We start from the raw sequence: 13,289 nt of genomic DNA on the forward strand, positions 1-13,289 counted from the left end.
ATCAAATCAGTCTTCAGACTGAAAAGCACAACAACATGTTTTATATAATATTTCAATCAATAATAATACAAAGTTGAAATTTTGGCAGCAGTGGTTCACTGGTTAGTATACATCACAAATATTATCACAAGATCTGTGAATTTTCATCTTTTTCCCCAAAAACCTTGTGAAACAGAAAAAATTATATTACTGCTTTTACATATAAAATTGGGTCAGTGAAACAGTTTGAAAATACCTTACCTAAAGATGAAGATAGTTCCAAGTATCCCTGTAAGATGTTTTGTCATCTGTCCTTGTTCAAATCCAACTCTGAAACAAAAATGACTGTAAATGAGAGAGACCCTTGAATACTATTCAAAGACTTTGTTGGAGAAACATCCTTGGGCAGCTAAAAGGACTCAATTTTATTTCCGTTTTATCCAAGATGCTGGAAAAGTTAAAGAAGATAGGATGCTTGATGAGCCACAAGATTCAATTTTTGAGCAACCACCTTGGCTTTTTTCCAAAAATTGGGAGCTGTCAGTGAAGAACACAGTAAATACATGGTGTTTCAAAATGAATATACCGGTTTCATTACTTTGTAGCAACTCAAACAGTTTTGTTTGTATATCTTTGCAGAAAGGAAAGAGTATGGAATAACTAAGAGTAACTGAAGAAAGCATTGCACAAGTGAGAGTCTTTGAAGCGGAGACACAACACAGCCCTTTGGAAGGCTACTCATGAATTAGCAATTCCAGTGAGTCTGTGTGGGAACTTTTAATGAGATGCTTAAACTACATCGTTACCATTTTCAGTTCTTACAAGTTCTAAAGCCTACAGATTATAGCTTACATGACAACTTTTCAAATGAAATGTTGCTGCATGATAATGAAGATCTTCTGGATTGTGTCGTCTTCAGTGATGAATCGACACTTCACCGAAGTTGAGTTGGAGAAACATACACAATGTGCACAACTGGATGAATTGCTAATTCATGACTAGCCTTCCAAAGGGGTTTCTTGAGTCTCCACATCAAAGACTCTCACTCGTTCAACACGTTCTTCAGTTACTCTTGGTTATTCCATATTCTTTCCTTGGTGCAAAGATATACAAACAAAACTGTTTGAGTTGCTCTTTCATTTGACGTACAATTTATAGTTGTAAGTTGAATATAATAAATGCTACAAAGTGGTGAAACACCCTGTGCTTTCATTAAGACATGAAACTGATGAAAATATCATGTTAGGGCTGTTTGAATACTGATATGGTTGGAAAGTAGCATTGGTATCCTCATAGATATGGACAACAAGCAATTACTTGGATAAAAAGCTACATAAGATGATGTAACGATATGAGTGAAAGGAATTAAAAGCAAATTGGCACATAAATCTTATGTAAAAGGAGGTGTTTTCATGTTTATACTTCAATAAAATCTTTGTTTATACCAAAATAATTAAATTACTTTTCATCTCAATTACATTTGCAGTGTTACTTTTCTACTTTATAGTGAAATCAAATTGAGCCAAAACTGTACATAATAGAAGAACAACTGAATTCAGATATGGATTCAGTGTTCAGAAATCACAAGATTAAGCTATTACTGAACAAAAAGTATTCAAAAATAATATTTGATTGGCCTGCATAATTTAGTTACACAGTTGCAGTATGTGCTGTACCTTCAGAAATGCAATTAGAGATTATTACACAACTACACTCTGCTGATATACCACAGTGGAACAATCTCGTTATTGTGATTTTGTGGCATACACGTAGAAGAGTATAAAAAGTACGTAGAAACATGGTCAAACTCATGTTTCAGTTAACTTTTAGTTCTGAACAACTTTTTCTGCCATGAAAAGCATAATAATCATAAAATGGTCCCAGATTCATAATCATACAATGGAGACCATCTAGAGTTTTGTGGCAACTTGGAATATAACACAAAATAGTTCATCACTTGCAAATAATAAGAAATTTTATGTTCCACAAATGCAATAAATGTTAGTATTTTTTACCTGTATCAAATGTTTCTTTCAAACACTTTCTCTTAAAATCAATTATGCTTAGTCATGGCCTGCTCACTAGTGCTGTTAGTGCAAGCACATTGCTACCTGACTGCATGTGCACCTGACATGGATAACATTGCTCCTGATGTGATTGACATAATTCTGAATCAATGTCAGTCTACACATATTTTGTGAAGTCCAGTTAATTTCACTGCTCTTCTTTCAGGTTCCCCTGTTGCATTCTCTAACATAATAATAATAATAATAATAATAATAATAATAATAATAATAATAAAATTCTGTGTGGCCAAATCTTTCAACTGGACATTACTTTGGCAACTAGTGTGCACTGAACCAACCACAGAAATCTTACCGGGGAAAGAGGATCTATAGTTCAATGTGGGATCCAAACTAAATGTTGTCCCTGGCATATCTACATTTCATTGAAAAGTGAATGCTATGTTAAATGCAGACTGAAAAATTGTGAGTTCTTCCTGGAATTCAACAACACAACCTTCTGATTTCCAGGCACACACTTTACCAGCAGAGAATCAGGCTCAACTAAGGTTCTAGAACATAATGAAACACTTGTTTTACAAGTGGACACTGATCTGGTTCTGTAACTCACGTTTCAAGCTTAGCTTAGCTTCTTGTGTTTTCTCTCCAAGCCTGTTTGTAACCTTCACTTTATAAACACCTGCATCACTTGTCTGTGCATCCTTTAACTCTAATTTGTATGTGTCTCCATCTTCAGAAATGGTTATTCTGTTTGATGACTTTAATTCTTCTCCATCTTTGTACCTGTGATAAAATCAGACAATTGTTTTTGAATAAAAATAGTCTTAATATGAATTCTTTTGTAAATTACACAGAAATGGTACAGCCTGTGCTAGCCATATAGAAGAGGGAAGTGCTATTACTGTAGCTTAGTGCTACAACTCATCAGTTAATATATAGAGAAAATAATTTGAAAGAAAACAAAAGGTAGAAATAAATTTTGTAAATGTGTCACCGTATAATAGAACAGTAAATCATCCATCACAAACAACAATTATATTTATTAAATGATTAGTTGTTGCAGAATATTAGCATATAACTCTAGAACTTGAAAACAGATGTACTTTAAATGTGGCTGTCAACCGCTCAACACATCCCCTATGTGACAAACTGCTATTCCATCCCAGACTTTCCTTCATACATGTCAAAACATTGAGAGAAGTGTAGTACGTCCTGAACCCCTGACACACACACACACACACACACACACACACACACACACACAGAGAGAGAGAGAGAGAGAGAGAGAGAGAGAGAGAGAGAGGGGGGGGGGGGGGACCAGGGTTGGGAGGTGAGAGAAAGAGAAGAAAAATTTAATATAATGAAGCAAAACATTTGTGCATGTGTATTGCAAACATAGTATGGATGTGTCATTGTTGGTGTGTGTGTGTGTGTGTGTGTTTGTTTGTTTTAATTATGAGTTAATACATTATTTGTAAATAAGATACTATCAATAATTTGCAAAGAAACTGAGCAACTCACCATTTCACATCTGGTTTCGGAATTCCACTTGCCTTTACTTCAAACACAGTTCCAAGTGACTCATATATTTCTCTGTCTTCCAAATTTGACGAATTTATCTCTGGTGGAGCTACAAGGAATAGCACAATTGTTATATGAATTACTTAAAAAATTGTAAAATATGGTAACTAACAATCAAAATTAGTCAAAAAATTAGTGACAATACATAACTGGATATGACTTATATTCAAATTATGTATTATGTAATTTTGTAAAAGGAAGTACATAGCTTTGGGACACTTTAGCACATTTTTTTCATTCTGTATTTCATAATGCACATTGAAGGTCAAATGTCTACATTTCATAAATCAAAGACGTTTAATACAGAAATTAGCTTAGAAATAAAAAAATGTTTCTGACTGTTTTCCACAAAAATATGTAATGAAACCTGATGAGATTTTGTATACCATATATTACCATATTGCTCATGGTTCACACTTAGCATTTTTCAACAGTGCTTGTCTTTATTATTTTCAAACATGTGTTTATGTAACTCTAATGAAAGGTTTATTCCTAAGTATTTGAAATTTTCTCGTTTTGTAGTTTCCACTTTATAAAGGAAGAATACATACAAATGTGGAACCAGATGACTGTGAATAGTATTTTATTATCTCAGATTTGTGTTATGTGCTGAATGTCTCACACAAGGATTGATTTGCTGTTCAAGGGCAAAAGAGTGGCTTTAATATGAGCTGATGTTTCACCTCACTGTTTAAAACACAAAGCAATACTTCTCAAAGTTTTCTAGATAATGTGAAAGGAGTCCCTGATAATTTCCAGATGAGCCATCAATACTGTCCATTTGGAAACAATAATTCAATGAGTACTAGATAAAAATATATATAAGCCATACAGCAAGGAAATCTCCATGTTGAATTAATGATCAACAATATCACATACTGGTAACTCTGGTGGTGATTTTTGTGTAGAACCTACAAAGTCTGGTCTGTTTGCCCATTTGTATCCTGCATGCCTGTAATCTGAAAAATATAACACAAGTATTATGTTACAGCACGCATGAGAAGAGATAGACAGAAATGGATGAACCCTGAACCTTCTACTTAACAGCCATTCAGAACTGTAAAACAATATTTATATTTTTACCTACTACTTGCAGGAAATAAAGACAGCCAGTTAAAAAGTCTTTCCTGCTTACTTTCAATGCATAGTATGGTCATTAGATTCTCTAAATAACACCCATTACAGAACTATAGGGGTACTTCCTACAGATTTCACCAGATACCCCTTTCTATTTAGGTAACTGTCCTAAGATAAATAACCTTTCAATCTCTGTGCCCCAAGATCTAAAAATTAACAGTCCTTCAGATTGCAGTAGATTTTCATCATACACACAATTGACTCTCATTTTGCAAATTTCTTTTAATGTGTTGTCTCAATTCTGAAAATTAACCAGACAGTTTGGAAAATTACCAATGACAGAAACATATTACATGGGAGATACAATTATCTTGAATTTACTGCTCATCAATAATTGAATGTTAGTAACAAGCATTCAGGCAATATTGAACTGATTGTTTCTCACTGAACCTTGTTTGTTTCTGTACACTAAATTTTCAGATATTAATAGCTGGCGATAATGCAATATAATTAACTTCAAATACAACATAAAACTGGTTGAAATTTCCTGTTTCTTTTGATACCAATCATTTTACAGAAACTTACATGATCACTTATCATTGTATGATTCAGATTTTCTTAAGCTTATGTTGTTAATATTAAATGAAAGTCACGACCAATTGATTCTAGGCACTTCCCACAATCATTACCTTGCAGCCAGTTTCTCACAAAAGAATTAATTGCACTTTGTTGAAATGGCATGTATCTGATTTCAGATTTATAATCCCAGATTATATGTTACTGATTACTATATGAAACAATACAATTCCATTACATTTTTATTTTGGTAATTTTTGTGGTAATTGTTTTTAGCACTTTCATCTTCATGTCAATGTTGTTCAATTGGTAATTATAAATATGATTTGTGGCATTCTATGAGAGGCTCTCATTTCAATTACAATACACATATACACACAGAAAACATTTTTTACAGTTTACATAAACTATATTTAGAATATATAATGAATAAGAGAGTTCTCATCATTATGACACATGGCTCCCTGAATGCTCTGACAATGACCTAATGAATCATTATGTTAAAAAAAGTCCCAGAGGTGAAGATGATCAGTTATGTGTCAGTCATGACTAGGCTGACATATAATGTGTGCCACATGTGCTACATCAGCACATTTGTTTGAGATAATTTTTTAGTGGCAACACAGATTTCAGATATCTTAATTTTCAGCCACTGTCCGTGTCATCATAGTTTTGATCTAGCACAGAGATCAGAAAGATATGTGTATCACTTTTCAACTCTTCTTGCTTACATTTATAAGAAGCCCTAATGCTTGCCAAATAAGTTTTAGGAACATCACAACTTATTGGAAATAAGCACACATGACCTCTTTGATGATGTTCATGCACAGAAGGTTCAGTAAAATGGACAGTGTTATCCATTTCTCACATGAGATAAAATCATTTCATTTAGGCAATATAGAGAGTTGCTTAAGTTTGCAGGAATGATCTATCACACACATATGAAGTACATAACTAGCTTAATGATTATAGATGAGAGAGAGCCTATGTCCCAACTCCCCTTGGCACACAAAGAATATCAAAAATAAAAATGAAGTAGAGGTGTTGGTGATCAAAATACATCCTTTCAAAAGTACATCTGGGCTGTGATACATATTATATAAAATGGAGTAGAACATAACAGAATAGAATAGAATATTGGAATTCAGAAGTAGCTGAAATCACTAAAACTCCAACATGGGAACATTGGAGTTCAGAAGTAGCTGAAATCACTAAAACTAAACATGGGTCCTTAGTCCAATGAAATTCTATCTACTTCTATATAGGAACTATAATAGATTTAGCTTCACTGTACACTCTTAATTTACTGAAGATCCCTTGAGCAGGTAAAAATAAATAAATAAAAAAAGGAATTAGAATTGTTTCACAGAGCAGACATCCTATAACACTCATATCTGCTTGTAACAAAAATCCTATAGCATAATCCAATTTTAAACATACCGAATAGCTTATCTGGTACAACATGTCTTCCATGGAAATTTTAAGAATAAATGGCCTACTTAGAACAAAATGACTTCCTTGGACATTTTAAACATAACAGTCTATTGAGAACAAAATTACTACCTAGAAAACCAGTATTCTGAGTGTCATGGATAAAGATAACTAAATTCTGTCAGTTCTTTCTAGACCTTCAATTTTGATCCACTACCATAATAACATATAGCAAAAAGTTTGTAATTGAGTGAAATCTTTCTTTGCAGTCAAAAAGGGCTATGTAATTCTCACTGGAGAAGCACAGGTTGAGACAGAAGTTTTAACTGCTACACCGTGGGAAGGAGTATAAGCACCACTATCACTCGTCTGGTATACTATTTGCTTGAGAGATAGTATTATCTGTATTTTCAGAATTTTTGCCAATGATCCAGTTATCAATATTAACAAATAATATCTCATAAAACTTTCATAAATATCCAATTATACTCATATATATAAAAAATGCTGCCTGGTGCAAAGACTAGCATTTAGTCTCAACAGAGAGAAATGTGTAGTACTACACTTGATGAAACGTAAAAGTTTGGTACTCTTTGAGAACAGGCTTAATGACTCATAACTAGCTCTAGTCTCATAAAAAATCTTCGGGAATTCCCATCTGTAAACACATGAATTGGAAGTCACATAGGCTCAACTGTACACGAAGCTAATAGCAAGCTTCAACTTATTGGTAGGATAGTGGGAAATTGGAGAGTCTCTACAGAAGAGATTGCGTAATATATATATATAAAACAGAAAGAAACTTCCACATGGGAAAAATATATTAAAAACAAAGATTCCAAGACTTACCAAGCGGGAAAGCGCCGGCAGACAGGCACATGAACAAAACACACAAACACACACACAGAATTACGAGCCCCGGGAGCGGAAAGACTTCCCTTAGGGGAAAAAAAGGACAGGTGTACACTCGCACACACACACACTCTTTGCCTTTAAATATGTCTGCTTGTGTCTGTGTATGTGTGGATGGATATGTGTGTGTGTGTGTATGTGCGAGTGTACACCTGTCCTTTTTTTCCCCTAAGGGAAGTCTTTCCGCTCCCGGGATTGGAATGACTCCTTACCCTCTCCCTTAAAACCCACATCCTTTCATTTTTCCCTCTCCTTCCTTCCTTCCTGACGAAGCAACTGCCAGTTGTGAAAGCTCGTAATTCTGTGTGTGTGTTTGTGTGTTTTGTTCATGTGCCTGTCTGCCGGCGCTTTCCCGCTTAGCATGTCAGTGTAAAATGATAACATGTTTCTTTGACTGGTGTGAGAGAGTTCACATGAAATTTTGAAAAATTTTAAATGCCAGATGCTTAAAGGATGACACTTCCTCTGAAGACCTGCTACAAAAATTAAAAGATCTGGTTCCTGCTCAGCAGACTTGTAGGTAAACCAAATAGCAGGCGGAGAGTTATTGGTATGGTATTGAGAAACTACTGTTTTGTCTACAAGACTGCTTGCAAAACATCTGTAAAGTTCTTATTGGAATTATTGCACTTGTTTGTTGGGTCCATATTAGATCTGATTACCACACTGATTGCAACGAGGCATCCAGCGGTTACAGCAGAGTTTCACACTTGATGCTGTGTACCTTCTGGCGGTTACATGCTCCGCTCTATTTAGTGAAATAGTTACTGCAATACCATGCGTTATTTTTTTTTTTTTTTTAATGAGCTAAGCCTGTGAACAGGAAATCAGGTAAAAAACCTCGTTCAACAACTTTAATTTTGTTTTTTTGCACATTACTTTCAACAGAGTTCTTATTACTAATTTTTACAAAATTTCAGCAATGTACTACATCCATATAAAGTAATTGTTAATTTATATTATGGAAAAAAAAGTGAGATTTTCTTTACCATACATCAGGTATAAGGAAATAAGAGTGAATTGAATGGTCAGACTTCTTTGATTGATAAGAAGACAAATTAGAAATGCACTCTAAGAAAGACCCTGCACACCTTGTGGAAAAACTAACTGGACCTAACCTGGAACTGGACATTGAGGCAGACACTACGCATAAATTCACTAGAGAATATGAAGGTACTAATGAGTCTGATAGGATTGTTGGCCAGGAGGCTAAATAAATAGTACTGCTGATAGACACATATAAAAGTGACACACAATCTAGCTTTCAGAAAATGTAGTTGCTTCATTGGGGAGGAGAAATACCTCGATGTTCACCTTTGTCTACCATCACTCTCACAACATACAAGTATCCCTCTGAGCAACCTGCCCTTCTTTTTTTCCCCTCTCTCTTCCTTGATGAAGGAATGATTATTTCTGAGACACAAGGCAGTGTGCCCCTTTTACTTTTACATGCATCCAATGGCAGTACTACGTATCTGGCCTCCTGAAAGTAGTGCTGGGAAACAATTCTGTCTCTTAATTAATCTGTTTTCTTTATTGAATTTGTCTTTGATACAACAGGCTCTCTTCTTTCATATTTAAACAAATTGCTCTTTTTTCTTACTGTTCTTTCATCTTTATAGGTTATTTGTTCTTTCATGTCTCTCTTCTCTCCTTGTCCTTTCTCTACATGGAGAACTGCCCTTATATTAATTTGCTACACATTTATATTCTTTGCTGCATTCCACCATATTCCTCATCCCTATTCTATTTGCCTTAAACCTCCACATTTCTATTCCCTCATTCGTATTAATGCACAAGATGTGGCCGTACATGCACATATTTGTGTTAAAATTCTTGCCCCTGAAAATAACAGAATTTCGAAAGGCAGAGAATATTAACAGCTCTAAATTTTAGGTACAGATTTACCATTAACCACTTCATTTTAATGAAAGCCGTGATCTATCTTCTAGAGCATTGCTTTTCAAGTTGTACATATTTTGAAATGAAACAAGTAAAATTTACGGTAAGGAGCTGACATGGCACTGTCGAGGCATCCCATTCACTGGCCAAAATTTTATGTTGTAACTATTAAGTGATCCACTTTCATTGCAATGATATTCATTTCTTACAGCTTTAGAATTATGATTATTAAACATGAGGTCTAATTATGTTCCATGGTGTTTCAAGTAAAATTTACTTCTGTTCCCTTTTGTATTATAGTTTACCAAATTACAGGTTACTAAAGTTAACATAAACTGATTAAAATTAATTTTCTAAACTATATTGACAGAACTTACCATGTATCATACCTGCTTCCAGAAAATATGCTTGTCTCCATCACTGAACAGTCAATAAAAATGAAAGGCAAACTGTTAGAACATGCACTCCAAATACACGAGTCTGTTAGTATCAAGCATTCAAGGAAATTAAAGGATGTCAAAAAAAAACATTCACTACACATTATGATAAACGATTTCATTCTTTTGCATTTTTGGATGGGAACATTACAAACACAAAAAATTTATGGCAATTTTATATTAAAAATTGATGATTCATTTCAAAATAAAAACTACAGAAAAAATACAAACACAAAAAATAGACTTTTCTTTCATTATGCATGGTAAACAAATTATCTTCTGATTTTAAGTGAAATATCCTATTTGTTTCATAAAGAATGGCAAACATACATTTTACCAGATCTTTTGATAGGTCAGACCTGAAGCATTATTATTAATGGCATTAAAAAGTCCATTTTTGATTACTTCAGTGCTCTATTGCAATAGAAGTACTGCATGAATACATTTAAAAACGTAAAAAACTGCTGAAAAACAGCTCTTGTTCTCCTGAAGTATCCCCTTTATTAGTAGAAATGAAGTGTAACATCACCCCATACACCAAAAAACTGAAACTGCAGAAAACTAAAAAGAGAAATATAGACATTAAAATCTGTTTGCTTAAAACAACAGAGATAATATTTATTTCACATAGCAAAAATAAAAACTGCTAAACCCTTACAAATATGTGTTAAATAATGCTGGTTAAATGTATAAATGAAATAAAAGCACAGCATAAAAAGCAAATAATAATAATAATAATGAAAAAAAGCACTTGCATTATTAGATCTTTACTAATTTTCTAAAATGTCTAATAATTCTGAGAACATGTTAGTGGATAGCACAGCTGGTAAATAAAACAGAATTATATTCATGAGTAACTCACTTTACAACTATTAATCAGTTATTTCAAATATTTTAAAGTATCTGAAGCAGGAAATATACTTGTATGAGAGTAAACTAAATTTGAAAGAGTATAATTAGACCACAAATCACATACAGCTCTTATATTATCTGATTCCAGCCTCTTCAAAGTCAGACTACTTGGATGCCGTAGTTAAACATATCAGCAGTTTTTGTATCAACTTACACATTTTGAAATATATGAGACAATACTTTATAATTAATCACCTTTTATAAATCAATCAGTCAATTAAAACCAGTACAGATTTCCTAGTAGTGCAACATTAAAAAAATAGACCTGTTTCATTACATGAAAACATAACATCTATTTATAAATGTAAAAAAAAACAGAAAGAAACTTCCACATGGGAAAAATATATTAAAAATAAAGATTCCAAGACTTACCAAGCGGGAAAGCGCCGGCAGACAGGCACATGAACAAAACACACAAACACACACACAGAATTAAGATTAAGAAATCTCGAATAACCCCTAGGAGGAGAAACGTTGACTCTTTTATGATACACAACTAGTGACATATCGCTTCTGGCAGGCTGGCAAGTACACAAAAAGTAGTAAACAGTGTGAGCAACTGGGAGGAAGAAGTATGGCACTATTAAGAAAGCCAATGTTTCGTCACGAGAGGTATTGAATCAGAGAATACGAGTAACCTATGGAGGGAGTAACGATGAATCTCTTAAGATGTAAAAAAATAGATGTCTTCTGCATGTTAGTATCGGTCGATCAAACACATGAGATTTTTTTCTCGTTTTCACTAGAGTTTCAAATCCTATTGATAACAAGTGTATTAAGAAGGAATTTGTAGTTCAGTTTCAGTAAGGAACAGGGAGTGAAGTGCTTCTAGTTTTGTTGAAGAGCTCAACTAATTATTTGTTTATATGACTGGAGCAAAGATATAAATCTGGATCTTTAACATATATCATCTTAATGTTTTAAGGACTCTACTAACTGATTTAGAAGTTTTCAGGAATGAACTATCAAACCTGAAATAATTCTTTCTCCAGAAGAAGCTGTTCCCTCGTTTGAGACAGATTTTCTGTTTACTTTTGCATTCTGTGTATTCTGCCTCACTTTCCTTCTGTACAAATTTTTCTTGAAATATGGACCATGTAAATAGATAAGTACACTTTAGTTTTCCTGAACACAGTGCCAATAATTCATCAGCATTCAAAATTTTTTTTTTAATTAGTTGCAAAAAATGGTGACTGTAAATTTGAAAACATAGAAGGGAACATGCATTTTCTTGTAGCTCCCAGTAGTATGATATATTTTCATATATGGTTGTGATTCACATTTAAATTATGATTTCACAGACGCAGATCATCAGAAGATATGACTTTAATGTTTTGGACATTTGCAATGGTGGTTTTCAAATCACCATGCCTTTTCATTCTTGAAGTTTTTACAAGAAAAATAACATTTTAAACAGAAACTATAAATGAAGCAGCACACATCCTATGCAAGTTTAAGGAAGGATTCTAGGTTATGATGGTAGTACAGATGAGAATTTTTGTGCTTTGGAAAACTACATCATATGCATTGTATGGGACAGAGAAGCAGAGCTTATTACAGCATTACTCAAGAGAAACTGATATAAATTAGTCTACTCTAGAAACTTGAAGCTACTGATCTTATTACATAAAACACTTACTTATTTAAATAGGTATCAACTTTTCATTATGACAGATCTCCTGTTTTAAGGCTATAGTGAAGGAGTACACAAAAGCATTAAATTAAGAATCCACACGGAAACTAACTGAAGACTCTACAGAGGGAGCTAACAGACAAACTGACAAAAAGTGTGAGAAATTATTAGAAGGAAGTAATGCAGATATAAAGTAAAAACATAAAGAATGAAGTGTATTTGCCATTTCTTGCTTTTAATGGTTATGGGAGAAAGAAATGAATTACTGTAGTTGTTGTTATAGACTTCAGTCTGATGAAAGGTTTGATGCACCTCTCCCCAATGATTTACCTATTTCAAGTCTTTCCATATATGCATGGAAACTGCAGCCTACTTCCATTAGAACTGGCTTACCATATTTAAATGTTGGTCTCTGTCCACAATTTTTATCCCCTGCACTTCTCTCCATTGCCACAGTAACTATTCCTTGATGCGTATCAACCTATCAAGCTTTTAGTCAAGTTGTCCCACAACATTTTTTATTTCTCTTAATTTTTGCAGTAATTCTTCACTTCTTATCTGATTTGCATATCAAATCTTCAGCATTCTTCAGTAACACCACATTACGAAAACTTCTATTCCAGTGCTCCTTGTGTTGTTTGTCAAACACATCTCACTTCCATTTAATGCTAACTCTCCACACAAATACTTTTTGTTGGCATAGAGTGGGAAGTATGGTATTCTTTAAAATGCTTTCATTGACAGCAACACTCATTTTGCCATCCCTACCATCTCATTTTACAACACTCTCAGCTAAATACTACTTGCTAGGGATCAAGCCCAAAC

The 13,289-nt window shown here is 33.7% G+C and overlaps 1 protein-coding gene across 2 annotated transcripts in view; it reads right to left on the reverse strand.

Annotated features, from left to right (window-relative positions):
* LOC126321023 (obscurin) overlaps nucleotides 1–13,289 on the reverse strand; it is a 790,459-nt gene that overhangs the window by 276,662 nt on the left and 500,508 nt on the right. For both annotated transcript variants that reach the window (XM_049994141.1, XM_049994140.1), the window contains 2 exons: nucleotides 3,525–3,633; nucleotides 2,614–2,786 (listed from right to left, as the gene is read on the reverse strand). In XM_049994141.1, coding sequence (XP_049850098.1) covers nucleotides 2,614–2,786; nucleotides 3,525–3,633 — 282 coding nt within the window. The remainder of the gene's footprint in view (nucleotides 1–2,613; nucleotides 2,787–3,524; nucleotides 3,634–13,289) is intronic.

Source organism: Schistocerca gregaria, chromosome 2 (genome assembly GCF_023897955.1).
Source record: "Schistocerca gregaria isolate iqSchGreg1 chromosome 2, iqSchGreg1.2, whole genome shotgun sequence".
NCBI lineage: Eukaryota > Metazoa > Arthropoda > Insecta > Orthoptera > Acrididae > Schistocerca > Schistocerca gregaria.